Source organism: Camelus ferus, chromosome 13 (genome assembly GCF_009834535.1).
Source record: "Camelus ferus isolate YT-003-E chromosome 13, BCGSAC_Cfer_1.0, whole genome shotgun sequence".
Lineage (NCBI taxonomy): Eukaryota > Metazoa > Chordata > Mammalia > Artiodactyla > Camelidae > Camelus > Camelus ferus.
In genome coordinates, this window is record NC_045708.1 from 10,154,890 (window position 1) to 10,180,526 (window position 25,637).

Sequence of the window (25,637 nt, forward strand, 5' to 3'; positions counted from 1 at the left end):
AGCTCTGAAAACATTCTGTCTTTCTTGAGTTCAAATAAGGACATTCTCTGCTATGGCTTGCATGGAGAAATTTAGACCATGGGAAGCAATTAGGCTGCTCAAGGCTGGGTTCTTGAGGTAGAAGCTCCAGGGGTCACCCCAGGGTGGCACATTTATAAGGAGATGTGTGTCAGAGCCCTGGGCCAGCCTAGTCCGGCAGTAAGGGGTGCCTCAAACTCTTTACAGATATTTACTCATATGATTCTTCCAACAACCGTCTAAGATAAATACTGTTATTGTCCCCATTTTACAGATGAACAAACCAAGGTACAGAGAGGGAAAGTTCTTGCCCAAAGTCACACAGCTAGGAAGAGGCAGAACCTGGATTCAACTCCAGCAGCCTGGCTCCAGAGTCCGTGTTCTCAGTAACTGTGCTACATAGTCTCTGATTGGCCACTGGCCCCTGAGTTCTCCCCTAGGCACAACTGATCAACAGAAAGCTTCAGAGAACTTAAGAAAGCCTCACTAGCCTCGCCCTGTAGGCTAGCTCTTTGGAGCTCAATTTCTCCACCCAATAGAGGAAGAAATTGGAATAATCGGGGGGGTTGCAAACTGTGTTCCACGGAAAACTTGGGGTTTCCTCAGAGATCCCTCAAGAGGGGGCCACAGCTGGTGAAAGAACGCGCAGGCAGGACCCAAGCCCCACCTTCTGTCAGAAGCTCTGCTCTCACTCCTCCATGCAAGAATCCATTTGGAGGATCCCATCCTAGAAAAAAAGTGAGCAAGAGGAAAAGAAAACAAGAGGTTTGAGAACCACACATAGATCTGTAGTTGTCAAATCTGATCAAGTCTTGAGTTTTAAGGATACAGATTCCCAGGCTTCGCCCACACCTACCGAATTAGAAGGTCTGGGGGTGAGACCCTGGGATCTGTGACCAGCTTCCGACTGTGGCCTCAGCTGCAGGGGGTCACGTGGGGCTGTGGCCGGGGGCAGCATCCTGCCCTTGGGCTTCAGTGCAGACTTGCCGTTTGGAAGCTTCCCCGAGGGGCCATCACGAAGTAGGTTGAGGCCACCCTCCTGGAGCAGCTCCAGATCCCCCAGGGAGGGAGGAACCACACCCAAGTAAGACCCCAGGCTGCCCGCAAGGCAGAGAACCAAGGGCATGGGCAGGTGTGAGTACCTGCTGCCTCCCAGGCAGCCTCAGAAGCCCACAGCTGTGCCCCTATTAGAGTCACAGAGAGGGTCCTCGATTTTCCTAGAGCCACACAGCCAGGAGTGGTGGGGGCAGGAGGCAAACCTGCGTGAAGTCCAAGTTCAGAGCGTGATGTCCACCATCTCAGACTTCACCTGACCTGCAGCTGACTGTGGCTTCTGCCCAGCCTTGGCAGGATGCGCTGGCCTTGGCCTGGTGCCCCTGTGGACGTCGGGTGGTGAGCCCTAAACTGGGAGCAAGGCAGCCCAAGTTGTGCCCTGGGGAGAGGTCAGGGGTGGAGCTGCTGCGGAGGAGCCCAGCCTTCTCCATCCCAGAAGTCCCACCAGCCCCAGCCCAGGGCAGTCAGGAGCCCTGGGCCTAGCTCTGGACATTCCCAGCTTGGATAAGGACTCGCTGTGTGACCATGGGCAAGTCAGTTTCCCTCTCTGGGCCTCGGGTCCCCTCTAAAACAGACCAGATCAGTGGTTACCCACTTGTGGCCTGTGGAGTCTAATGAGTCCCTGGTGTCCTAGGCCAATTCCCCCATTACACTGATTGCCCCTCAGCCCAAAGCTCCAGTTTATTTATCTTATAGATTCGACTTTGAGTCAAAGTTCTGCAACATGAAGGCAGCGTAAACTCCATGGCTTAGGTCCTGTCTAAGCTCTGTCCGAGGGCCTCCGGGATGAGCAGAGGCAGGGGCTGCCTGGGGCCTCCTCCCGCCCTGGCCTTGTGGAAAAGTTACTCCCCAGGGACACCCCCAGACTTCCCTGCTCACTCTCACCCCTCCTCCGCCTTGGAAGGAGGTGCTACAGGCCCCCTCCCTCTTCAACTCTGGCAGAACAGGAAAGTGGAAGCTACTCACGGGCCCCCCAACTTCTGAAAGCCTGCAAGTCAAGGGCCGGAGATCCCCCCAGGGGGCCATACATGTCCCCTGGAGGAACCCCAGTGAGACTATGTTGAACAATGCCACTCCCAGGCCACAGCCCTTCACAGTTTACAAAGCCCCTTCACAGGCAGACTAGGGTCAAGGTTAAGACATAAATTCTGGGCAAACACTCTGGGTTCAAACCTCAGTCCTGACATGTACCACCTGGTAACCACAGGTGGGTTACTTAACCAGGCAGTGCCTCAGTTTCCTCACATGGACACTAGGGACAGTAAGATGTTGTCGGAGGCGGCTGCAAATGAGTTACTAAGTATAAAAGGCTTAGCTCAGGTAGCAGTAAATGTTAGTGACGATGACAATGGTGACAGTGACAACAATGATCTATCTCATTTCAGCCTCTCACCAGCCCCGCGAGGTAGGCAGAACAGGCCCCTTCGTGCAGATGCCAAGACTGGCCCAGGGTAGTTCAGCTGCCGGGGCCGGCCCAGGTACAGGGCCAGACAGAGCAAGAGTTTTAGAGCTGAGAGGGCTTAGGGTGGCCTCTCACCCACTCCTGTCACATCACAGCCAGGCAGGGCCTCGGTGGCTGAGCCGGTTCCGGAACCCGGGGCTGCTGACTCCCAGGCCAGGGCCCCGAGCTGCCGCAAACCACAAGAGTCAGCCAGGGGGAAGACACAGCCCTGGGTCAATCCATTTTAGAAACAACGCATAGTATCGCCAACATAAACATTAGCTTTTTTTCAAGTTTCTGGCAAGTTCTGCAGTGAAGAAAACTGTTTCATTTCTCTCCACTTTGTATTTCCCAAACTCAAGTGACCACGGAACCATGCCTTTTCATCTAGTTCCATGGAGCACTCTGGGGAGGGTACCGGGGTGAGTGGCTCCTTCAGCCCCATTTATTCCGTGCCTGGAGGTGCTGAGTCAGTGGCTCTTTGGAGATCTCTAAGCGGCCACATTTCTGACTTGTTTTAGCCACAGAAAGTCCCCATGGCCCACGTGGGATTCCCGAGTGCCTTAAGAAGTAAGGTGAGCCAAGTGCAGGGCCAGTGGGGTCTGGACCTCTGTCTATCTGAGCATCTCCTTCACTCACCAAGAAGCTGCATCCATGCAGCATCTGCAGAGGCAGAAAGGCCCCCGCAGATTGGCTGAGAAATGCCAGTCCCAGAGGCTCATTTTGCTGCCATCCCAGGTGTAGACAGAGGGCCCTATTGCCACAGGGCCCTGGGGCAGGGAGAGTTACGGGCACGCCGTCCTGCCAGGACCTCTGGCTGCAGCTGCCCAGTCACGCCCCCAGCTCTGAGCTGCTTTCCTAATTGCCTTCCCTGGGACAGGCTGGCGATGTTGGAGTCACATCCAAATTGGCCCCACGCCTGCCCAGCACCAGCTTCCTTTCTGGTTAGGAGGCCCATGTCTCTGGGGGTGGCATGGAGCCCGAGGCTGGGGGGCACACAGGCCAGGGAGGGGAGAAGACCGTCTCTGTCAGCTGTCACTTTAGAGACCAGAGTTGTGGTGCCAGAGGAGGAAGCTCTCTGAAAGTCGGAGGGAATCCGGGGGCTGGCTACAAGTTGAGGGTTGGAAATAACAGACCCGGTTACCTATGGCAGCTCGGGTGTGTGAATCACTCCCCAGCTCCCTCCATCTTTTCATGTGTGCGCAGGAAACAGAGTCATTCCAGTGACAGCCTGAGCCCAGTAGAACTGACCACAACCAAGCAGTCAGAGAGGGGTGTCGAGGGAAGACCCAGGCTGGGGAGCCCGATCTCTGGGTTTGTCCCAGAGTCAGCACTTAGCTGAGTGACCCTAAGCCAGCCACCTAGTCCTTTTGAGCCTCAGTTTCCCCCTCTGTGAAATGGACAAAAGACTGCCTCTCTCACAGGGCTGTTGCAAAGACAGAATCAGAAATGGATAGAAGCGGCCAGCATATTGCAGCTGCCTGTCCCAGCCCAGCGGGAGGCTTCGAGACAGGAAGTGGGACCAGGGGGATAAAACCCAGGCTCTGAAGCCCAGCTGTGCCCCGTGCACACAGCTAACAGGTGTTTCTGAGCTCCACTTTCCTCATCTGTAACAGGGGCCTCTGGGAACCCGCGTCCACCTCCCTCCCAGGGGAGGATGCAGTGCGCCACACCCACGCATCATACAGCACCAGGCAGCGCTCGCTGTCCTGATGGGGGAGGCCTCCCGTGCGAGCTGGAGTGACATTCATTGTCTGCTGTTCTAGATCAGCTCTAAGGGGCCCCACTGCAGGGTGTGGTTGGTGATGATGACAAGGACTCACCTCTGTGAGCGTCCTCACGGCCAGCCCTGTGCCGGGCTCATACACGCCCATATCACCAGGTCAGCGCAGGGGGTGCATGGGGGCTGCAGAGCCACAGGGTTCCACATGCTCCATCTAAAGGAAGCAGCCTCGCTGGGCTCCAGTGCTTCCAGAGCTCCTGGTTTTTCAAGAGAAGCCAAAAATATCATATAATACACCCCAGTTCTTTAATGTTAGCAACCTTTTTTTTTTTTCATTTTAGTGTCCTTTAGAAAAAAAGAAATTTTGTGGCCCCAGTATGTCTCCAGGCCACCAGCTCTGCCCTCTCCCGTCTGGATTCTCTCTGTGAGCTTGTCCAGCCATGACATCCTTGTCTTTCCCCTTGATCAGAGTCCCTGGGCCCAGATAGGTGCCTGTTTCAATACAGCACACATCCTCCTTCACTGCAGGGCCCTCCTGCCCTTCCCTCTCTGGACAGCCAAGCAGCAGGAGGACCACACCCATTTCTGAACCCAGAGCAGTACCCCCAGTGCTTGGGGTGTTTGGGGGAGCAGCGGTGGGACTGTCCTCAGAAGCCTGCAGTCAGCCCAGGAATACTGAGCCCCCAGGAACTCCGGCCCCCAGAGGCCCACATGGCCGGCAGGACTGGGTCAGCCCACCTGCAGCCTGAGAGCCCAGCCAAGTCACCAAACTACTTCTCATGGACTTGGCCGGCTCTGTGGGACTCAGAGAGGATGTGGGGGAAGGATGCTTCATCTTCAGGTGCAGGTGCTAATGGGCCTGACAAAAGGGCGACTCCATGCTTCCCCAGAAATCCCAGCAGGATGCATAGTCATCACTGTGGAGACAGCTGCAACCCAGAGGCCCAGGGAAGTGGAGAGGGGGTCAGGCTGAGGACTGAGGACTGAGGGCGAAGATTGGCTTTGTACAGTATGACTTGCTGACATTCACTGAGGGCCTGCTGCGCCAGGCATGTGTAGACACTTTACATACACTCATTAAGTCATTCAACAAACATTGGCTGACCACTTTCTACGCTCCAGGCCTAGTGCTAAGGGCTGAGGATGCAGATGTAAACAATGAGATGACGTAAAGTATCCTCATGTAGTCGTCACCAAAATCACATAAGTGTGTATTATTGTCTCAACCCTACAGATGAGGAAACCGAGGCTCTGAGGGGCAGCCCAAGGAGACATAGTAAGTGATGAAACAAGACTAGGAACTGGGGGCCAGCACATTATTGCACTACACCCCTGTCTAGGCAGATAGACGTGAAGTTGATAAAACCATGAGCCGTTAGAAGAAGGCTTGCTTCTCTCATTTCCAGAATTCTGGTCCTGGAGGGAGGCCGAACAGGGGTGTCACAATTAAAGGAGGTCATCGAAGAGGGAGGAGAAGGCTTATTTAATGAAGTGGGTAGAAATGTCCCAGGGTATTCTGCCTTGTGCCAAGGCTCTGGAATTGACAAACATATCCATGGGTTTGAGAGGGGCTCCCAGCCCTGGCTGCAGACACTGCCAGGTATCGCGTTCAGGATGCATGACTGACCACCATGATGAGCACCCGTTTTCTCTGAGATGGTTCCTATAGGCATCTGAGTTGTAGGAAGGCCCCCAGCACGAGCTTCGCCAAAGGGCTCTTTATTTTGGAGGAAACTATACAAATGCTACTCCTGAACATCTTTCTTGTTCCTACATTGGCCTTTGGGCAGGAAGTACAGTCTCTCACCACTGGTACCCGAAATTTCCAGGAGGCAGTCGCAAGCCTTTTTGAGGGAGGTGGGAGCTTGGACAGGTGCATTATTCGATGAGGATCCAAAAAGAGGCATCGCCTCCAAATGCCATGCCCAAGCCAGAGGATCCTGGATCTGACTTAGCGGTGGTCCCCTGTTCCAGTGAGCAAATGCATGGGGTCTCATGGCCATCACAGGGACCACAGTCCACTCAGCTCATGGAAGCAGGCTGAGCAGAGATGTCCTGAGGCCCACAGGGGAGCTGGGAGGGTCAGTGAAGGGAAGAGATGAGACTGCAGATCCATTAGGGGTCCCCAGACCCCACACCGTCCATCACTCCCAGCTTTGCCTCCAAGAACTTGCACTATCCCTTTATGGGCATGTGAAGAAGATGCCTCCTGCCCATAGCCTCTGTTTAAAGATTCCCTTCACTCCTCACAGAATCCACCTTCCAGGCCCACTTACCAGTAAGGAGGTTGGCCAGGAAAATAGGTCAGAAAAGAAGCCCGAGGCTGGGAATACACACGGAGGCCAGCGGCCAGCTGGAATATTTTCCTGGTGGAAGCAAAAAAGGCAGGAGATGTCAGGTGCAAGCTAGACTCTAAGAAGGACTTCCCTCCCAAATGTGGGTACTATTCAGCATTGCAGCAGGTCATCGAGGAGGAAAAAGGAAAGTTTTGATGCATTTTTTTTAAAAAGCAGACAGTCGCTCTCTTTGGATCATCATTTGTTTGCCTTCCCTGGACCTCTTCTGAGAATCTTCCTCCGAAGGCTGTAAAATTAGGAAATACTTGCCAAGCGTACACCTGGGAGATTTGCCAGCTCCATGAAATCAATTCCCTGACACCTCGGACAATACTCGGGCTGGCGGGAAGGGTGGCTGGAGGGAGGTGTCCTCCGAGGCTAGGGGCCTGTTGGGCCAGGGGACAGACACAGTGAACACAGCTCAGACGCTGGCCGGGCAGTAGCACCCAAAATGAGGGGGAGGGAAGGAGCCCTCCCTGGCGAGAGCAGAGCTGTGATGGACTTCTCTGCGCACGACATGGGTTAGTGCATTTTAAGGGACACATGGTGGTGGGAGTGCCCTCAGCTGTTAGCTCAGGGCCTCCAAAGGCCCACTGACTCTGGGGTCGGGGTGTTGGGGGTTAGTGGTGGCCACCCGGAGTCCTGCCATCACCCCAGTGGTGGCACAGTTGGTGACTTGATGCCATTTAGACCACGCTGTCCCCGCGGCCCATGCTCCGAGGGCCTGACCTTTGCACAGAGTATTTTGCAGGCATTGTGACTGAGGTTTTAGCGAAGCATCTCCATCCAATGCAGCGGCCGTTATCAGGGCATAAAATGTCACTTTTTCACATTTGAATGCAGTGTTTAAAAAAATGAGAATTCAGCTTTTTGGCTTGAAAAGTGTTGACAGGGGCTCCCCTGCCACGGCCGAAGGGCAGGGAGTTCTGACCGGGGTTGGCTGCCGGAGCAGGGCTGGTCTGAGGACAGAGGGGCCGGGGATGGAAGGATGGGGGCACTAGGAGCAGCCACGCTGCGTGCTCACTGGCCTCAAGTGGGTGGAGGCCAGGGACGCTGCTAAACACAGGATGGCCCAGTGACCAAGAATTGTCCGCTCCCAAATGTCATTCAATGGTGCCAAGCTCGAGAAGCCCTGCCACAGGCAAAGAAAAAGGAGTGAGATCACGTGTACATTTGAGGAACCACAAGCATCTTGACGTGGCCTAAAGGAGGTGCGGCTGGCTGAAGGGGCGCCTGGAGTGGGAGGCCTGCTCCCTCCCTCCTCACCTCCAACCTGCCTGCCTTCTTTTAACTAAAACGCACAGAGCCCGCCCTGCTCCAGGCAGCAGCGGGCTGGAGCTGGAGCTGGAGCTCAGACAGGCTCGGAACTGGTTCCCATCTCCAAGTCCAGTGCCTCATGTTGGAAACTGAAATCGGCCACAGTGGGCATAGTCACACCAGTGGGGAACAAACAAATGCTACAAATCCGAACACTTTTTAAAAATACAAGAGCTGGTTGTTAAACATTTACCAGCTCACCACTGGTCTGGGCCCTTGCTCGGTACCAGAGACACCCAGGGAGCAGAATGGACCCAGCTCCTGTCCTCACGGAGCTGACATCTAGTGGGAGGCAGGGACACTCTGCAAATAACGACACAACCGTTAATTAACTTCAGCTCTGAGAAGTGCAGGCTCGGCACCTGGCATGATGACAGCCTGAGTGTGGGTTGGGGGGCATGGAGGTGTGTATGTTTGGGGGGGCAGGGGCTGGCCTCCGCTAGTTGACAAGAGAAGTGGTCCCCGAAGAGGCGACATTTAAACAGAGCCCTGAAGGTTTTGCAGGAGCTCAGGCAGAGAAGACAGCAGGAGGCCACCTTTCAGGCAGACAGAGCAGCAGGTATAGCTGAGGAAGGTGGAGAGGCAGGAGCACCGGGCTCCCCAGTAGCCCGGGGTGCTCAGGGTGTCGAGGGAAGGGGTGAGAGACTGAGAAGCTGGCAAATCTGGGTCACACGGAGCCTTGTCATGGAAGGAACCTGGGCTTTATCCAGGGAGCCAGTGAAAGGTACTGAGCAGAAGAGTTCCCCTGGGCAGATTCCAATTAAGAACAAAACAAAACGGTATCGTCCATCCCTTTCCCATAACTTGGGTTTTTACCACCGCTAATGGCATTAAGCATCACCATGTACCAGGCTTGGGTGACAAAGAGTTGGTTAGATTTGACCACTGACTTAGGGATTCCCTTGGTGGCAGGCAGGGCAGGTGGACAGACCCACGCATGACATGCCAGCAGAAAATGAGAGTGCTGAGCAGTCAGGGCACATGGCAAGAGGGATGTCCATTCGGGGCAGTGCAGAGGAAGGCAGACTCTAAAGGACCTTCCCATATAAAACCACTAAAACCTGAAATAAAACATACTTTTTAATACATTGCTGGTCTCATCAAAAGTAAGGGAAATTCCCGCGATGACCCCATCCAAAATCTAAAGGCTGTGAGCTACCAGGACAGGAGCAGTGAGTGATGACCAAATGCGAAACCCTAAGTCTGTCCTGGGGACAGATGCTGGCATCAGGGCTGGTAACAGGAGAGCAAACCTTGTTGGGGGGCGGGAGGAGGATGCAAAGCCAAAGATCAGAACCTGTGACTCTCTCCTCCTCCCAGGGCCTCTCTGACAACAACGAAGTGGTCCCTGCTCCCAGGTACCATCCCCACTCCCTACCTCCTCCCGGCCCCAGCAGAAGCCATGTCCACCCTCTCTGGAGGAAAGTGTCTGCTATTTAGACCCCAAAGATCCCCATAAGGTCAAATATGAGTTCAGCATGCAGGAGAATCAGCAGAAACAAACGGCAAATTTGGACCCCCCAACCCCTTTCAGACACAGTAGTTATCAATACCAAATACAAGATAATATGTACGCGATATTTAAGGAAACTTAAGCTGAAATCATAGATCTAAACAAACAACTATCCAGAAAGACCAGGCAAACTTGAAAAAGAACCACATAGAACTTTTAGAAATTTAAATATATAGAGAGTTGGTAACATTTTTTTAAAAGGATGGGTTAAACAGCAGACTAGCTGAAGAGAGAATTGAAAAATGGACAGTATGTCTATGGAAGTTATACAGAATGCAATGCAGAGAGATAAGTTGATGAAAACCATTGAGAAATTAAAATTTTCTGGTCCACTACAATAGCCACCAGCCACATATGGCCATGTCAACTTATATTTGAATTCATTAACATAAAATAAAATTTAAAATTCAGTTCCTAGTTGCACTAGCCATATTTGAAGTGCTCATAGTCACATGTGGCTAACGGCTCTCATATTGGACAGTGTAGACTGCAAGCAGACCTCAGAGATGTGGTGGGTTGGGTTCCAGACCACGGCAGTGAAGTGAATGCCACAATAAAGAAAGTCAGATGAGTTTTTTGGTTTCCCAGTGCATGTAATAGTCATGCTACACTGTATTACACTCTATCAAGTGTGCAATAGCATTATGACTAAAAAAAAAGGGTACATACCTTAATTTTAAAATACTTTATTGCAAAAAAAAAATGCTGACCATCACCTGAGCCATCAGCAAGTTGTAATCTTTTTGCAATAGTAACATTAAAGATCACTGCTCACAGGTTGCCATAACAAATATAATAATAAAAAAAAAAGGTCCAACCCCAGGGGAGAGCAAACAGAATGGGAAAAGAGGGAATATTTTAAGAGGTAATGGTTGAGAATATTCCAGAAATAAACCCACAGATACAGGAAGTGCACTTATATCAATCAGGATAAATAAAAATAAGTCCACGACTATCCACTTCATAATGAAACTGCAGAACACTACAGACAAAGAAAAAAAATCTTACAAGTAGCTAACAAAAGAAAATCAGACTGGGAGCCAACTTCTCTTTAACAAAAAGAAGAAAGAGACAGTGGAGCAACGTCTTCCAAATGCGAAAAAAAGGAAAAAAACTGCCAACCTAAAACCGTGTAGCCAGCAAAACTCTTTAAGAACAAGGGTGAAATATAGACTTTTTTTTTTTTAAGGTAAACACAAGTCATACGCGCTTACCACCAAAACACTCTTAATGGAGGAACTTTTAAATCATGTTCTTCAGGAATAAGAAAAGTTATCCCAGAAGTGAGGTCTGGGACACAAGAAATAAAGAAATCGGTAAACATGTAGGTAAATTATTTTAAGCAAATATTCTCAGTATAAGGTAATCGAGATGGCAATAAACTGTGACAATAGAAAGAATTATCCTGTTTAGGAGAGGACATTAAAGTATTCCTCAACCCGAGGTTCTGTTGAGATAAACAGGCACAGTAAGACTTCAAGAGTAATTATTAAAGAAGGTTCTAGAACTTGAGCATATGTCAGAATCACCTGGGGGGCCTGTTCAGTCACAGATTACTGGGCCCCACCCCTGCAGAGTTTCTGTCCCAGTTCTGCCGTGGACTCCCAGAATTTTCATTTCTAACAAGTTCCCAGGTTTTGTTGCTCCTCTTGGCCCAGAGACCATGCTTCCAGAACCACTGAACCAAAAACAGAGAAGTAGGAGGCTTAACTTCCAAACCAACAGAGGGGGGAGACCGGAACAAGAAAATGAACAAACAAAAATCTTCATCCAGACCCTCTCTGCCCAGTGAAAATAAATTGCAAACCATATACATGATCTTAGATTTTCTGGTAGGGGCATTGAAAAGTAAAAAGAAATGGGTGATGAGTGAGCCTGAATAATATATATTTTATTTAACCCAGGATACCCCAAATATTGTCATTTTAGTATGTGATCAATATAAAAATTATGAATGGATAGTTTATTTTTTTTTGTACAAAGTCTATCAAAATCCAGGGTGTCTTTTCTGCTGAATTTAGAGTGTATTTTATCCTGTCAGCACTGCTCACCGTGGGCTCACCACTCTGTACTGGACAGAGCCAGTCTCAACTGTGAGTGACAGGAGCCTGCAGAGGTCAGAGGACCCCACGCAGCCACTGAGCGCCCCCTGTAGGCCAGACACCGGGCCCAGCACTTCGCATGCATGAATGTATGGTCTCCCTCAGGCCTCACATAGACCTGTTATCACCCCATGTCACAGATGGGGAAAGCGAGGCTGGGAAAACTGAAAATACCTCCCCAGCATCCTCTGGCTGGTAAATCCAGCTCTCTCAGAGTCCAAGGCCAATCTTGGAACCTCAGGGTTTCTGTCGAGGATTTTCTATAATCTTTCAGGCCAGAGAGTAAATATTTTAGGCGTTTTGGACCAGATAATCTGTCACCACTACTCAGCTCTCCTACTGTTAACAGGAAAGCAGCCTTAGACAATGTGTGAACAAATGAGCATGGCGGTGTCCCAACAACATTTTATTTAGGAAAACGGGGAGAGGGCTGGACTTGGCCCTCACGCTGCAGTTCGCCAGCCCCTGTGCTAGGCCAACAGTTTGCAGGAAACCTCAGTAACCAATTGCTGATGTTCTGTGGTGCGTGCATGTGCTCGGGGTCGGAGAGAGGATGCAGAACTTGTCCTTCCAGGGTCACCACGGTCCTCCCGGTGTTTGGAAGGATCCGGAGTGTTTGCCTCTTGGTGGCACCTCTCCGGACTTTGCCAGGGGCTCAACCGGCCCCTCTAACACCGCAGCCTTCGCAGAGCTGCCTGGCTATAAACTTGAGTTATTCCCACTCTCAAGGCTGAGACAGAGGGGAAATAAAAGCCAGAACTGATGGAATCCCAGACATAATATCCGGCACCATAATGCCTACATTTTGGAAATTGCTTTTAATTAATGGTTCATGGCCCCACAGACCCCCACTCCCCACCCCATCTTCCTGCAGCATCCTTTCCTTGGAGTTCAGTCCTGCGGGGTCGGGGAAGGAGGTGGGCTGGTGAATAGCTGTCTTTTCTCAGAAGCCGAAATGTTGCTCACATGAACCAAAGTGGCCTCTGGCATTCCTTGAGCCTGGACGCCATAAATAATGTGAATTAAAAAGCCAGCTCCCCTCGCAGGCCTGGGGCCTGTTAGCTCCAGAATAACCCACACACATTCACAGAGACACACCGAGCTCAGGAAAATACACACTCACGGGAAGTCTGCTTTTTCCCTTTGTCCACTTCTCTGTCATCCCCTCTCCTCAGTCGATCTTTCTGTCTTTGTCTCTGTGGCACTAGTCCTTTCCTGGACGTGCTCTTACAGCGTCTCTTCCATTCTCTCTCCCTCTCTCTTCGTCTCTCTCCCTCCTGTCTTTCCCCTTCCCATGCCCCTTGATCTCCCTTACTCGGGGGACACAGAGCCAAACAACACACCCCCTCCCCAGTGGCCTTGACACTGAACAGACAAATCCACCCCTGACCTCACAGACAGCCCCGCCCCTCCCACCTGGACCAGGCCGGAGTCCAGTGGGACAAGGAATTTCTGCCCAGCTAGGCTTGACAACAAGTGGGACTGGGTCCCCTCTCTAAGCACCTGAGCTGAACTCAAGCCACATTTCCTTCAGGAATGCAGGGAGACTGAGGCAAATACTGCCGGGTGTCACCAAAAAGTGCCTGAGCCCCAGGGGACTTTATTCCCAACAATAGCCATCCTTGACTGAATGCATACTATGGCTTCATACTCAGAATTTATAATAGATGTATTAATCTAGAAGGTAGATAGTATTAGTATTATTATACCCATTTTATAGATGGGAAAACTGAGGCTTCAGGAAGTTAAGGAATTTGCCTAAAGTCAAGGTCTGTTCAATTCCAAAGCCAGGTCTCTTCCCACAGGGCTGGTCCAAATGGACAATTCCAACATGTCTTGGAATTTGGGGTAACCAGCTTCAGCCACACATCTTCTCTTATCTTCCCAGAAGTATGTAACAGAGACAGGACTTCCCAGAAGCATGTAACAAGGCAGAGGTTCTCAGATCTCTCCAGCCTAAGGACGATGCCCTTTAGTTAACACCTTTGGGACCCAAACAGAAAGGCTTCCTTGCAAGCCAAGCCCGTCCTTGGGAGCCCAGCTCCAGCAGGAGAAGGACTCTAGCTGGGCAGCTAACTCTCTTACCAGGCAGGAACTTGGAGCCCCCAAGCAGGGCTGCAGAGGCAGCTGCCATCTCCACATTCCTGGGCGCCATGGCGACACGTGTTCTCATGTTTGTGACCTGCACAGCCGTGCCCTCTGCTGTTTCCCAGGCTGGGGCGGGGGTCACCTTCCATCCACCTGAGAAGGGAAATATGATAATGTTGCAGTAATCTCTCACCCTTACCCATCCAGTGCAGACAGGCCCCATCATCCCACTGTCACTGAGTCCATAGTGCAGCCCAGAGGAGGAGGCTGGGGGCAGGAGCAGCACCGTGACAACTTTCAGAGGTGAAAACCAAGGCAGGAGGCATCATCTCTGCCCACCCAGAGTGAGGTCACTCTGCCCAGGGCCCTGCTGGACCGGGGGTGGCATCCTCCAGGCCAGGTAGGGCTCCTGGCTGGGCAGTGAGAGGCCCCCGGGTGTTGGGGAGAAAGGTTTTGCTGGAGGTGGGATGAGGGAGAAGCGTGTGGTCACCAAGCTCCAAAGAGTCGTTTAAACGGAGGGAGGCAAGGGAATTGGGGGAAAGGGCTTTGTAACTTGGAAAAGTAAGATTTCTAGGCTGTGGTTTTCTTCAATTTCAAAAATAATATAGGCAATGCAGAAAATTTGGGAAACAAAAAAATATGCACACACTCACAAATGCACACTCACACACCCACATTCACGTACAATTACCCATCACCCCTTTCCAGAGATAGAGACTTTTTAACATTTATCCATCCAGTATTTTACATACATATACATATTTGAGACATGTTACATATATGTATATATTACACATATGTATACACATTATACATTATATATATCATATATATATATATGTTTTAACGTGCTGCGACAGCATTGTACCAGGTATCTTATACTGTGCTTTTTCATTTGGCAATAGATTATGAACGTTTTCCCATGTCAAAAATATTCTCCTGTGGCAGGTTTTTTAAATTAATTGCCTATATTCCAACATACAAATGGAACATCATTCATTCAGATAAACTGTACCGGTAGCCATTTATACTGCTTCCTAATTTTTTGACTTTTCCAATTTTTTCCATTGTAAATGTATCCATGTTTATTATGGAACTTCGATGGTACCCAAAGGTATAGCAAGTGAGAAATAACCGCACACACACTTCCGAGCTCCAAAAGAAACTTTGTGTTCTTCATACCCATTGTTTTACTATGTGCCCGATTTGATGGAGAAGCTTTTTTTTTTTTTACCTCATTATAACAATTTGTAATATACGCTATCAGTAGGGTCATTTCGAATCAGGCTTTTTTTTTTTAATACTTGTCATTTCTCATGGTATTGAGAGCTGATCTGTTTGGGTTTTCACTTACCTCTACTTTGAGAGATTCCTTCCCCTTCTCCATTGGCTCTTCACCGCCTGAACTTGGTGTTACCAGGTGTTGACGCAGCCGATGGGATTGGAAAATGCTGGTGGATAGACGTTTTTGTCTGCGAGGCCCATTCCAGAAACAGGCTTCTGTGTATTCTACTCTCAGGAGTAGAACTGAGGCTCTATTTATCCTAAAAATATGAATTACCCAGTTGCCCAAAGATGACTGCCTCTGTGTTGTTTACAACAGTGAAAAATGAGGGAAACCCAGGCCCATCAACAGTAGGCGGGCGAAGTAAATCACAGAGCATCCATTTGATGAATCCTGTGCAGTCAAGAGATATTACAGATGTCTGCTGAGAGGGCAGGATGTGCTCCGCGGTGTAAATGAGAGCAGCGTGTTACCAGACGGAACGCGCCATGCAAACGTGGGGATCTGTGTTTGTAAGCGCGGGCATTTGTGTATCCCAAAGAATATTCAACTAAATGCTAGCAGCTGCTGCCTCTGGGTAGCGTGGGATTTGGGGTGATTTTCACTTTCTGTTTTGCATTTATTCTTTTCTGGATGAAGTTTTCCAACTTCTTTTCTTTGGAGAGGGCATAGATTGCTTTTGTACAAAGGGCAGGGGCAGCAAAACAAGTAAAAACCATTTTGATTCCAAAAAGAAGAAATGCAGGACGGGGAGACATCCCTGCCCTCCTCCTGCACCTCCCCGGGGGTGCAGACTCAGGGGGTGCAGCCCGCCCAGTCCCTGCCCGCTGCAGCCCCCACCTGCCCCTCACCCCCTCACCCCCCTCCTGCTTGTGTGTTGCAGACTCGGACAGCCAGTGCAGCCCCACGCGCCAGAGCCTCAGCCTGTCGGAGAGCGAGGAGCAGGTGGACCGGCTGCAGCAGGTGGAGCTGGTCAGGACCACGCCCATGTCCCACTGGAAGGCCGGTACCGTCCAGGCCTGGCTGGAGGTGGTCATGGCCATGCCCATGTACGTCAAGGCCTGTGCGGAGAACGTGAAGAGTGGGAAGGTAGGGCACCTCCGGGCCCCCGTGGGAATGCCCCCCTCGCCCGCCCGTGAGTCTCACCAGCCCCTCCCCCACCCCATCCCCGGGGTTAGAGGAGCCCTAATTGAGGAGCTGGCTGAACCGGGTTCAGGCTCCAGTGTCCCCAGTACATCGTCACATCTCCTCAACATGTCCCTTCTGAGCCTCAGCTGTCTCATCTTTAAAATGGGACTAACCTTCGTTTACCTGGCTGAAGGGAGCGGGCACTGGACCAGCGGGGATTCCACCGCCTCGTGGGGCAGCAGCGCCCAGGCCACGCGGCTGCGGAGGTGTCCTTGGTGCTGGGCCCTGACTGCGGGGGGCCGGGCGGCGGGGAGACAGACGGGGAGAGGCAGCCCAGCCAGCAGCAGCCCCGGAGGCCTCAGGTGCCCATCCCCAAGCCTCCCTTCCGGAGCTCAGTCCCCACCTCCCGGGAGCAGGTGCTGCTGAGCCTGAGCGACGAGGACCTGGAGCTGGGGCTGGGGGTCTGCAGCTCCCTGCACCGGCGCAAGCTGCGGCTGGCCATCGAGGACTACCGCGACGCCGAGGCCGGCAGGAGGTGAGCCACGCGCCTGGGGAGGGGGAAGAAGGCACCCGGAACTTGGTGTCACACAGGTGGGGGGAAGTGCTTACTGTAGGCTGGGCCAGGCGTGAGGAGGGCCAGGTCCCAGGAAGTCACTAGGCAGGGTCCGGGTCACAGCCCAGTCCCACTCAGGGCCAGCCTTCCCCATAGAAAGATGGAGAAGACAGTAAATGAGGCCCCTCAATGCTCTATGATCTCCCCAATGAGGGCGTCAGGGGACTACACGGGCCCCCCCAGAACGCCTCTGCCTCCGAAGGTGGGCTGGCCCGAGTGCACCTGGGAACTGGCCAAAATATCTGTTCTGTCTACTGCCACCTCAAACCCCAGCTCTTACCATTTCAGGGTGTGGAAAGACAGCATAACGCAGGGAAAAGCAGACCCGGACAGAGAAGAAGTGGGCACGATTTGGAGCCAGGCGGGAGGGGGTTTCTATCAGCAAGCACATCTGAGGATGGCTGGAGGGCCCCCGGCAGGTGTGTCCACAGTGAGCCGCCCCACCCCCACTGCTCATACGCCCTACGCGCTGCCTGCCCTGCTCCTGACCTTTGTGAGCAGGACTTCTTGGGGAGCCCCTCATTCACCAAGCAGCTCTAGAGGGGAAAAGGGAGGACCCTTGCCCCCAGTCCTCAGAGTGCGGAGGGGGAAGAAAACTAATGGTAAATCTTACACTTTCTGTTTTGCATAATTATCTCCTTCACTGGTTTCCCCATCATTTTTGTGCAGTTAATTAATCAAACCTGGTGGTGTGTGCTATTTGCATAAGCAGCTTTGTGGATTAAAAAAAAAAAGGCGGAGGGGCAAGGAGTGGAAAGTTGGGCTGGTTTAGAAATAGGAAAAGCAAACTCCTGGGTGTCCCAAGAGGGCCTTTGGCCTGATTCCTTGTGATTCTGAGGTGGGAGGAAATAGAGGTGAGGTGAGATCAGACACTCAGGCAGCGACTCACGGCAGGAAGGCCCTGGGCCTTATCAGCAGGTCAGGGCCCTCCTAGAAGACAGGGCTGGTGGGGAGGGTCAGAGGAGTGGGGAGATGGGGCGGGGGAGGGGAGCACAGGGTACCAGCGTGTACCCCTCCCCTGACGAGCTTCCCCTCCTGCGGGTCCCACAAACACCTCACACTCACCACCCACCCCGACCCAGGGCCCTCCCCGAATCCCCAAACTAGAAGCGCCTCCCACCCTGTCTCATTCCAACATGGTCATTGTTACTTGAACAGGGTGCGGCTGCCTGCCTCACCTCTCAAAAATGTGGGAACGCTGCCCAAGTTCCCCCCAAACTCGGATGAACCCTGAGAACCTCCCGGCACCTGGAAAGGGATGGATTCAACTCAGCAGCCAGATGTGAACAGATCTCAAACAATTATGAGAGCTGTAAGCAAGACTAAAAACCACGGACCGCCCCCTAGGGCTTCCTGGAGCAGCGAGGGGCCTTCGTTTGAGGGCTTTGTTCCCTGTGGGGTCCTGGCCAGCCTCTAAGTTGCCCTGTGAACTTGCCTTCTCTGCAACTCAGTCTCCTTACCTGTAAGTGAAGGGGGTTAAATTAAGACAGAGGATCCTTAACTTTGAGAGATCATGTCCTCTTTGAGAATGTAATAAAAACTTCTGAAACTTGCCCCAAAAGAAATATACAGATCCTTACAACTTTGCATTCTGGAACCCTCTGACCCACCCATGGAACTTTGAGGGGTCTGTGAACTCTAGGGTAAGAACCCCGGTGAGGTCATCATCGAGAACACATCCTGTGTGACTCGGGGCATGACCTTGCCCTCTCTGGGCCTGGTTCCCCTTAAATACTGACAACAAAATCCACCAACCCCTGCCAACCCATCACCTGTTAACTTTACGGGCATGATTTTATTTAACCATCACGACATCAATGCGGGATAGACATTCTTACCCCCATTTTAAAGATGGAGAAAGTGAAGCCCAGAGAAATAATGGGTGCAAAGTCACAGTACAAAGCATCTGACTTTGACATCAATTCCCTTTCCATTACCCCAAGCTGCCTTTGTGTTAAAAACATTAACGATGTCTTCTGTAATTAGCTACTGACATTTGTGAAACACTGAATGCGTCCCAGATCCTGTGATAGGGGTTTTACCTTCTCTTATCTCTTTGAGTCCACACAACTCCACGAAGCAAGCAGAAATAACCCCATTTTACAGAGGAGGAAACTGGGACATAGAGGTGCAAGGTCTCGGATCTAAGGGAGATCCAGCCAGAATGGAGTCGTGTTTTCTGTGCTGGATAATGACCCAGAGGACATCAAGATGCTGTGCCGAAATTCAGATTTCAAAGTCGAATCCAGTCCCAGTTTGGGGAGTGGGGCAGTGTCAAATTTTATGAACTGTTTGAATTACTTTTAAAATCATGCTGTTGTGTTCAACTTCCATGCTTACGATCGCTCAAACCAACAGCTGGGAAAGTGTTGCCAAGCTGAGGCCCCATGGGGACAACTTTAATGAAAAGAGAACCGTTTGGAAGGGCAGGAGTGTATTAATTATCAGCCTGCAGATGGAGACGGCTGATTATAAACGGGCCTCTCTCAAGTCAGTTCAGCAAGGGGCCCCCTCCCATCCCCCACTCCCCACCCACCGTCTGGTTGCACCATTGATTTGCTGAGTAAATCCTTCCTTCAGACGGGAGAGAAGTCTTCTGGTTTCCACCAGTGACAATCCTGGCCCAGTGGCATCTGATTCAGCTCCAGCTCCCAGAGCAGTGATTGGCTGGGCCTGGGAAGTGTTCCTCTAAAGTGAGAAGGCTGGAGCCAGCCCTAGATGGGCAGCAAGGGGGACTCGGCCCAGGACCTTCTCATCCTAGAAGGGAGCCTGTCTTTGGGCCAGAAGGTTCCAGCTCAGAAGCTGGGTGCTGGGCCGCCTCCAAGAGGACTGGAATCAGTGCCCCACTCACCCAGCCTCGCTCTGCCTTCTGTGCATCGGATTATAAAACAGAAGGTGTTGGGCATTAACTCTGAGCCAGGTGGGGAGCCTGGGCCTTCGTGGATGTGCTGCACCTGGTCCTGCCCTCCGGGAGCTGATGGTCTGGTGGGCAGCTGGCCAGATGAGCAGCAGTTATCCAGTGTGACGAGTGCCAGGACCCCGGAGAGGCTCTGGGCACCAGGGGAGTCCTGATCTGGCACCGGGTCCCAGAGGGGTTTGGGGGAACGGTATCTCAGCAGAGTCCTGCAGGAGTTAAGGAGGTAAGGAGGCTGGGTGGGAGGCCTGGAGACAAGGAAGTGGGGAGACCCTGTGATTCTGGGTGGCTGAGAGGCAGGGGGAGGGGACGAGAGTGAAGCCAGGAGCCCACCCTTCCTTCCCTCAGTCCTTCTTCCGATGACATGTCTGCTCTGCATTGAACACTAGGCTGACTCAGAGAATTCATTTTTAAAGTTCCGTGTGTGATTAGCGCCTTAAAGGAAATTTCCAGAGGCAGAGCAGCAGGTCAGGGGAGCGAGTTCAGACAGCATAGTCAGAGCAAGCCCCTGCATGTGGAGAGGAGAGACCTGGGGGTGAGAAGAGAGCCTGGGTGGGGCTGGAAGGAAGTGGGTGCGGTGGAAGGAGGGCAGACCCTCACCACCCAAGGATCAAAGAACTCAGTGCATCCGGGAAGCACCCCCAAAACCTGAGCCCGGTGGGTATGGGAGCCTGGACCCTGTGAGGCCCCTCCAAGGACTTCTGGTTTTATTCCTGCAAAGGGGAGCCACAGGAGAGGTTTCTTGTTTTATTTCAACCTGCTCTGTTCTTTTTTCCCTCTTTTACTGACCCTTTATTAATTGAGTGTTCCCACTACTGGCTTATGAGCTAGACTTCTTTGTTATTGTTAGTTTCTTTGCGGGGGTGGGGATTAGTTTTTTTTAATTATTTTTTTTTAGATGGAGGTTCTGGGGATTGAACCCAGGACCTCACACATGCGAAGCATGCGCTCTTCCACTGAGCTATACCTTCCCTCCCATTAAGCATTTTTAAGTGTGCAGTTCAGTGCTATCAAGTACATTCACGCTGTTGTGCAACCATTACCACCATCCATCCCAATAACCCTTTTCATCTTGTAAAACTAAATGTGACTCTCCATTCTCCCCTCCCCCAAGTATAATGGCCACCACTCTACTTTGTCTATATGAATTTGAGTACCTCTGAGTACCTCATGTAAGTGGAATCACACAGTATTTGTCTTTTTGTGACTGGCTTATTTTACTTAGCATAGTGTCCTCAAGATTCACCCATGTTGTAGCAGGTGTCAGAATCTCCTTCCTTTTGAAGGCTGAATAATATTCCATTGTATAGATATAGCACATTTTGATTATCAATTCATCCACCAATGAACACTTGGGTTACGTCAATGTTTTAGCTATTGTGAACACGGGTGTACAAAAAAAATCCCTTCAAGACCCTGAATTCAATTCTTTTGGGTATAGACTCAGAAGTGGCTTTGCTGAATTATATGGTAACTCTATTTTTAATTTTCTGAGGAACCACTGTACTAATTTTCCACAGCAGCTGTAACATTGTATGTTCTCACCAACAATGCACAGTTCCAATTTCTCCACATCCTTGCCAACAACACTTGTTCTCTGTTTCGGGTTTTTTTTGTTTTGTTTTGTTTTGTTTTTTGATAGTGGCCATCCCAATAGGTATGAAGTGGTATTTTATTGTAGTTTTGATTTGCATTTCCCTAATGATTAGTGATGTTGAACACCTTTTCATGGGTCCATTGGCCATTCTTATATCTTCTTTGGAGAAAATATCTATTCAAGTCTTCTGCCCATTTCTGAATCAGGTGGTTTCTGGGGGGTTTTGGTTGTTGTTGAGTTTTAGGAGTTTTCTTTGCTCCCTTACGTAGTCCAAATTTCCATATGGTTATTATTTTCTTTCCTCTTGAAGAAGTTCCTTTTACATTTCTTGTAGTTCATTCTTCTGATAATAAATTCTTTCAATTTTGCTTGTTTAAAAAGTCTTTGTTTCCTCCCTCATTTTTAAAGACTTTATTTTTTAGAGCAGTGTTAGTTTCACAGCAAAACTGAGAAGCTACAGAGATTTCCCACATCCCTCCTGCCTTCACACGTGCACAGCCTCCATTATCAGTATCCCCCAGCAGGTGGAACATTGGCTTCCATTGAACCTACATTGACACATCATAGTCATCCAAAGTCCTTACCTTACATTAGGGTTCACTCTTGGTGTCTATTCTGTGGATTTGGGCAAACATTTAATGTAAATCATCCGTCATTACAATGTTATATACTGAACAGTTTCACTGCCCTAAAAATCCTCTGTGCTTCACCTACTCATCGCCGCCTCACCCAAACCCTGGAAAACATGGAACTTTTTGCGTCTCCATAGCTTTGCCTTTTCCAGAATATCATACAGCACGTAGCCTTTTCAGATTGGCTTCTTTCACTTAGTAATCTGCGTTCAAGTTTCCTCTAAGTGAGGGCTTTAAGCAGAGGAGTGACATGATCTGACTGATGTATTTGAAAGGCCATCTGGCAGCCATGGGGAAAGTGGACTAGAAGGGGCAAAGGGGTGTGGTGGGGGCAGTCAGGGAGGTAGTTAACGGAAATCTCTGCCAGAGGTGGCCTTGACTTGAACCCAGAAAAGGAGACAAGGGGGTCAGGCGCACTGACCAGAGTGATGGATAGATGGAGGGGGAGGAGGAGGGGAGAGGCGAGGCAGGGCAGGTGAGGACGGGGAGATGGGTGACCATCAGGGGTGGGAAAGTGCTGAGGGAGGGGACCAGCGTTTCATTTGGAGCCTGTTAAATCTGAGATGCCTGTGACAGGAGGAGATGCCAAGAGGGCAGCTAGTTAGAATCTGGGACTCAGAAGAGAGGAGAGACGGGAGGTGTGGATTTCGAGTCTCCCTTTACAGCAGTGATGCAGAGCCTTGGAAATGGCTGTTGGCCAGAGACAGGAGTGTATGGGGGTGGGGAAGGGAAGGGGTTGCGAGGGAAGATGTACCCACTTTAAGGCAACATCTACCCCTGGCATGGAGCTGAGTAGCTGCTCAATACACATTCTTGGAATGAAGGAAAGACCGCGAGGAGGAGGAGGAGCCTCCTAGGAGACCAGTAGGAGGGAGGCGGGATCGGCTAGCTCTGTCCTGCGGAAGGAATGGGAGAGGCCCCAGAGGCAAGGAGACCAGTCCAGGGGGAGACAGTGGTGCCTGGAGTGAGTGGTGGAGAGTAGAAAGGAGGAAGCTGAGTCAGGTGAGGTTGAAAATCCCACCCAGTTTTCCAGCGTGGTGGCCAGTAGGGCAAGCCGCCTCACTGCTTCCACCCCACCCAGGCTGGGGGGTGGGTGAGGGGTTCTCCCTCTGCTGGCCCTGATCCCAGGCCTGGGGAGGAGGGCGGCAGGCGTCTCTCTGTTAGTCCACCATTTCCCTTTCACATCAGGATCCTGTCATGGTCCCCCTGGGGAGGCTCCCATACCTGCTATTTCTTGAAGTCCTCTGCAGGTGGGAGGCGCTGTCCTCACTCCGTCTGCGAGGCTGCCACCCTGTGGCGAGCAGGGGAATGACACCTGAGGAGACCTCCCCCCCCACCCAGGAGCACCCACCTTCTGTCCATTTGAGACGCACTCATTGAGCACCCAATACGTGCATAGCACTGGGATCAGTTCTGTGTGGGATACAGAGAAATCTGAGACATGGCAGTGAGAAGAGGACTTGGAATAAGCAAAACATGGGGTCAATTCTGACTCTAAGACTTACCACTGTGTGACTCTGGGCAAAGTCCGAGGAGAGACAGGCCAGATGAAGTCTTTGCGGGCCTCAGGTGGGGATGCCAGGGGCCCCAGAGGTGCTGCCTCCTGCTGCATACGTCCCTGCAGCTCTGTCATTGTCCCTTTCCACTCTTGGTGTGTCTGAATGCGGTCTCTTCTCTTTTCCTGTTCCCTCCGTCTGTTGATCCCTTTTCTGTTCTTTGGGACTCGCTCTCCATTTCTGTCTCTCCCTCTGTCTCTCGGTGTCTCTGTCTCTCTCCTTGTCCCTGTGTCTCTTCCTGTCTTCTCCTCTCCACTCCCTGCATCCACGTCTCCCCATCTCTGCTCTCTCTCACTCTTCCTGTCTCCGCTCCCTCCCTGTTCCTGTCTATCTGTGACTTTCTTGGTCCTCTGCCCACCCTTTGGTTTTGCCTCTCTCTCTCCTTCTCTGCCCACCCCTGCCCATTGCTCCCGGTCCCTCTGTTTCTGCCCCCTCCCCCACCCCATCCCTCTCTCTGGCTGTGCCTCTCCTCACCAGCCTGTCCAAAGCCGCTGACCTGGACCATCACTGGGTGGCCAAGGCCTGGCTGAATGACATCGGCCTGTCCCAGTACTCCCAGGCCTTCCAGAACCACCTGGTTGACGGGCGGATGCTGAACTCCTTGATGAAGCGGGACCTGGAGAAGCATCTGAACGTGTCCAAGAAGTTCCACCAGGTCAGCATCCTGCTGGGGATCGAGCTGCTGTACCAAGTGAACTTCAGCAGGGAGGTGAGAACCAGGGCATGGGGGAGGGGCCCCTCCACAGCCCTGCTCCCCCTCTGCATCCACTGTCCTACCACCCAGTCATCTGCTCATCTGCCCATCCATGCCTCCTTCTGCCCGCTCCTCCCTCCCTCCCTCCCTCCCTCCCTCCATCCCTTCCTCTTTCCCTCCCTTCTTCCAACAACTGCTTCTTGGGTATGGGCCAGATCCTGCACTCAATTCAGGGGAAACAGGGAACGCTCATCTTCCAAGGACCCACTGCTTATCATGGGGAACCACAAAGAAGCTGGTGGCCACAACACCAAGGAAGGTTGTCCCATAAAGCCCAGGGTTTTATGGAAACCCAGAGGAAAAGCTTCCAGAGATCAGAAAGCCTTCCCAGAGATAGTGACAGCTAATCTGAGACCTGAAGGAGGAAGTCCAGGGATCAGTCAATAGAAGGTATGAGGGGAAAAGCATTCCACTGAGGGAACAGCATAAGAGTAAGGCCAGGGGACAGATCTGTGGCCTCAGAACTGAGAGTCCTGTGTTGCTCCCGTGTTGCGTTTGAGGTGGGCGAGTGAACAGGGATGCTGAGAGATAAGGAGGGGACTGTGGGCTATGTTACAGAGTTTGGACTCCTTGTTCTGAGTGCTGCCAAGCCAGAGAGCCCGGGGCATCTGCTTCAGCTCCCCCAAGACCTACTGGCACATGTCCCCAAACAGTCCCCCTAGGGAGGGGCCCTGGGGTGCTGGGTTCCATGGGGCTGAGTCCAGACAGCTTACTTTTCTTAGAGCCCTCTCAAAGCACAAGCAATTCAGGGTCGGGAGGAGACAGACGGAAGAGGGGCTTCGTGGCCTTCTCAAACACCCAACACAGAGCTCTGGGCCCAGGAAGTGATGAGGACACGGGCCCTGGTCCCAGGGAGCCCTCTGGTGCAGGAGGCAGATATGTGGGAAGATCATGACAGTGACATGTAGAAATGGGCGTGGGGGCTGCGGGCTGCTCAGGGCACGCTGGAGGAATTGTGGGCCCGGGAACCCTTTGTCCCCAAGGAGGCCTGTGAAAGCACTCCACACTGACCCCTCTGCAGGTGGCCATGGGGGAGGTTTTGTCCCAGAGTGACAGTCGCTGCCCCCCAGAGGCTGGGTGGACCTGGGGGGATTCAGCTCCACACAGAATAGGCCTCGCTGGGGGGCGCCCCTCAACAAATATGCACTGAGCTCCTAGTCCAAGGCAGGGGGGCTGGGATACACAAAGTAGGCAGCTGCCGTGGGTCCCACCCGGCCCCACCCTCCAGGCACCGGTGTCTCTGCCTCCTGGCTCCTTCACTCCAGGAAGCAGGCTTCTCCCCATTTCCCAGAATGAAAGGTCGAGCCACAGATTGATGTAGCTTGAGCAGCCGTGGATGGCCCAGCCAGGACCCCCCGCATCGGCAGGCTGAGGTCCCCGCCAGCACCACGGACCCTGGCTCCCCGTGCGACCCTGGCGTGCTCCCTCGTCCCCCCAGCTGACCCCCTTTCTCCCCCTGCACCAGGCCCTCCAGGAGCGCCGGGCCCGCTGTGAGACACAGAACATAGACCCCGTGGTCTGGACCAACCAGCGGGTGCTCAAGTGGGTGCGAGACATTGACCTGAAG

The 25,637-nt window shown here is 52.0% G+C and overlaps 1 protein-coding gene, 1 long non-coding RNA gene and 1 other non-coding gene across 7 annotated transcripts in view; 1 reads left to right on the forward strand and 2 right to left on the reverse strand.

Moving 5' to 3' along the window:
- Positions 1-25,637, forward strand: part of KAZN (kazrin, periplakin interacting protein) — a 992,786-nt gene that overhangs the window by 958,798 nt on the left and 8,351 nt on the right. For 4 of the 5 annotated variants that reach the window (XM_032495235.1, XM_032495236.1, XM_032495237.1 and 1 more), the window contains 4 exons: positions 15,760-15,965; positions 16,421-16,539; positions 23,794-24,025; positions 25,536-25,637. In XM_032495235.1, coding sequence (XP_032351126.1) covers positions 15,760-15,965; positions 16,421-16,539; positions 23,794-24,025; positions 25,536-25,637 — 659 coding nt within the window. Of the gene's footprint in view, positions 1-15,759; positions 15,966-16,420; positions 16,540-23,793; positions 24,026-25,535 lie in introns of those variants that run through there. The other variant, XR_004325348.1, reaches the window with a different exon arrangement.
- Positions 11,951-15,735, reverse strand: LOC116668262. Its single transcript, XR_004325356.1, has 3 exons — positions 14,946-15,735; positions 13,589-13,744; positions 11,951-12,502 (listed from the first exon to the last, which is right to left on the reverse strand). It is a non-coding gene; the product is annotated as an uncharacterized LOC116668262 (long non-coding RNA).
- TRNAA-CGC lies at positions 20,431-20,502 on the reverse strand. The gene has a single exon. It is a non-coding gene; the product is annotated as a tRNA-Ala (tRNA).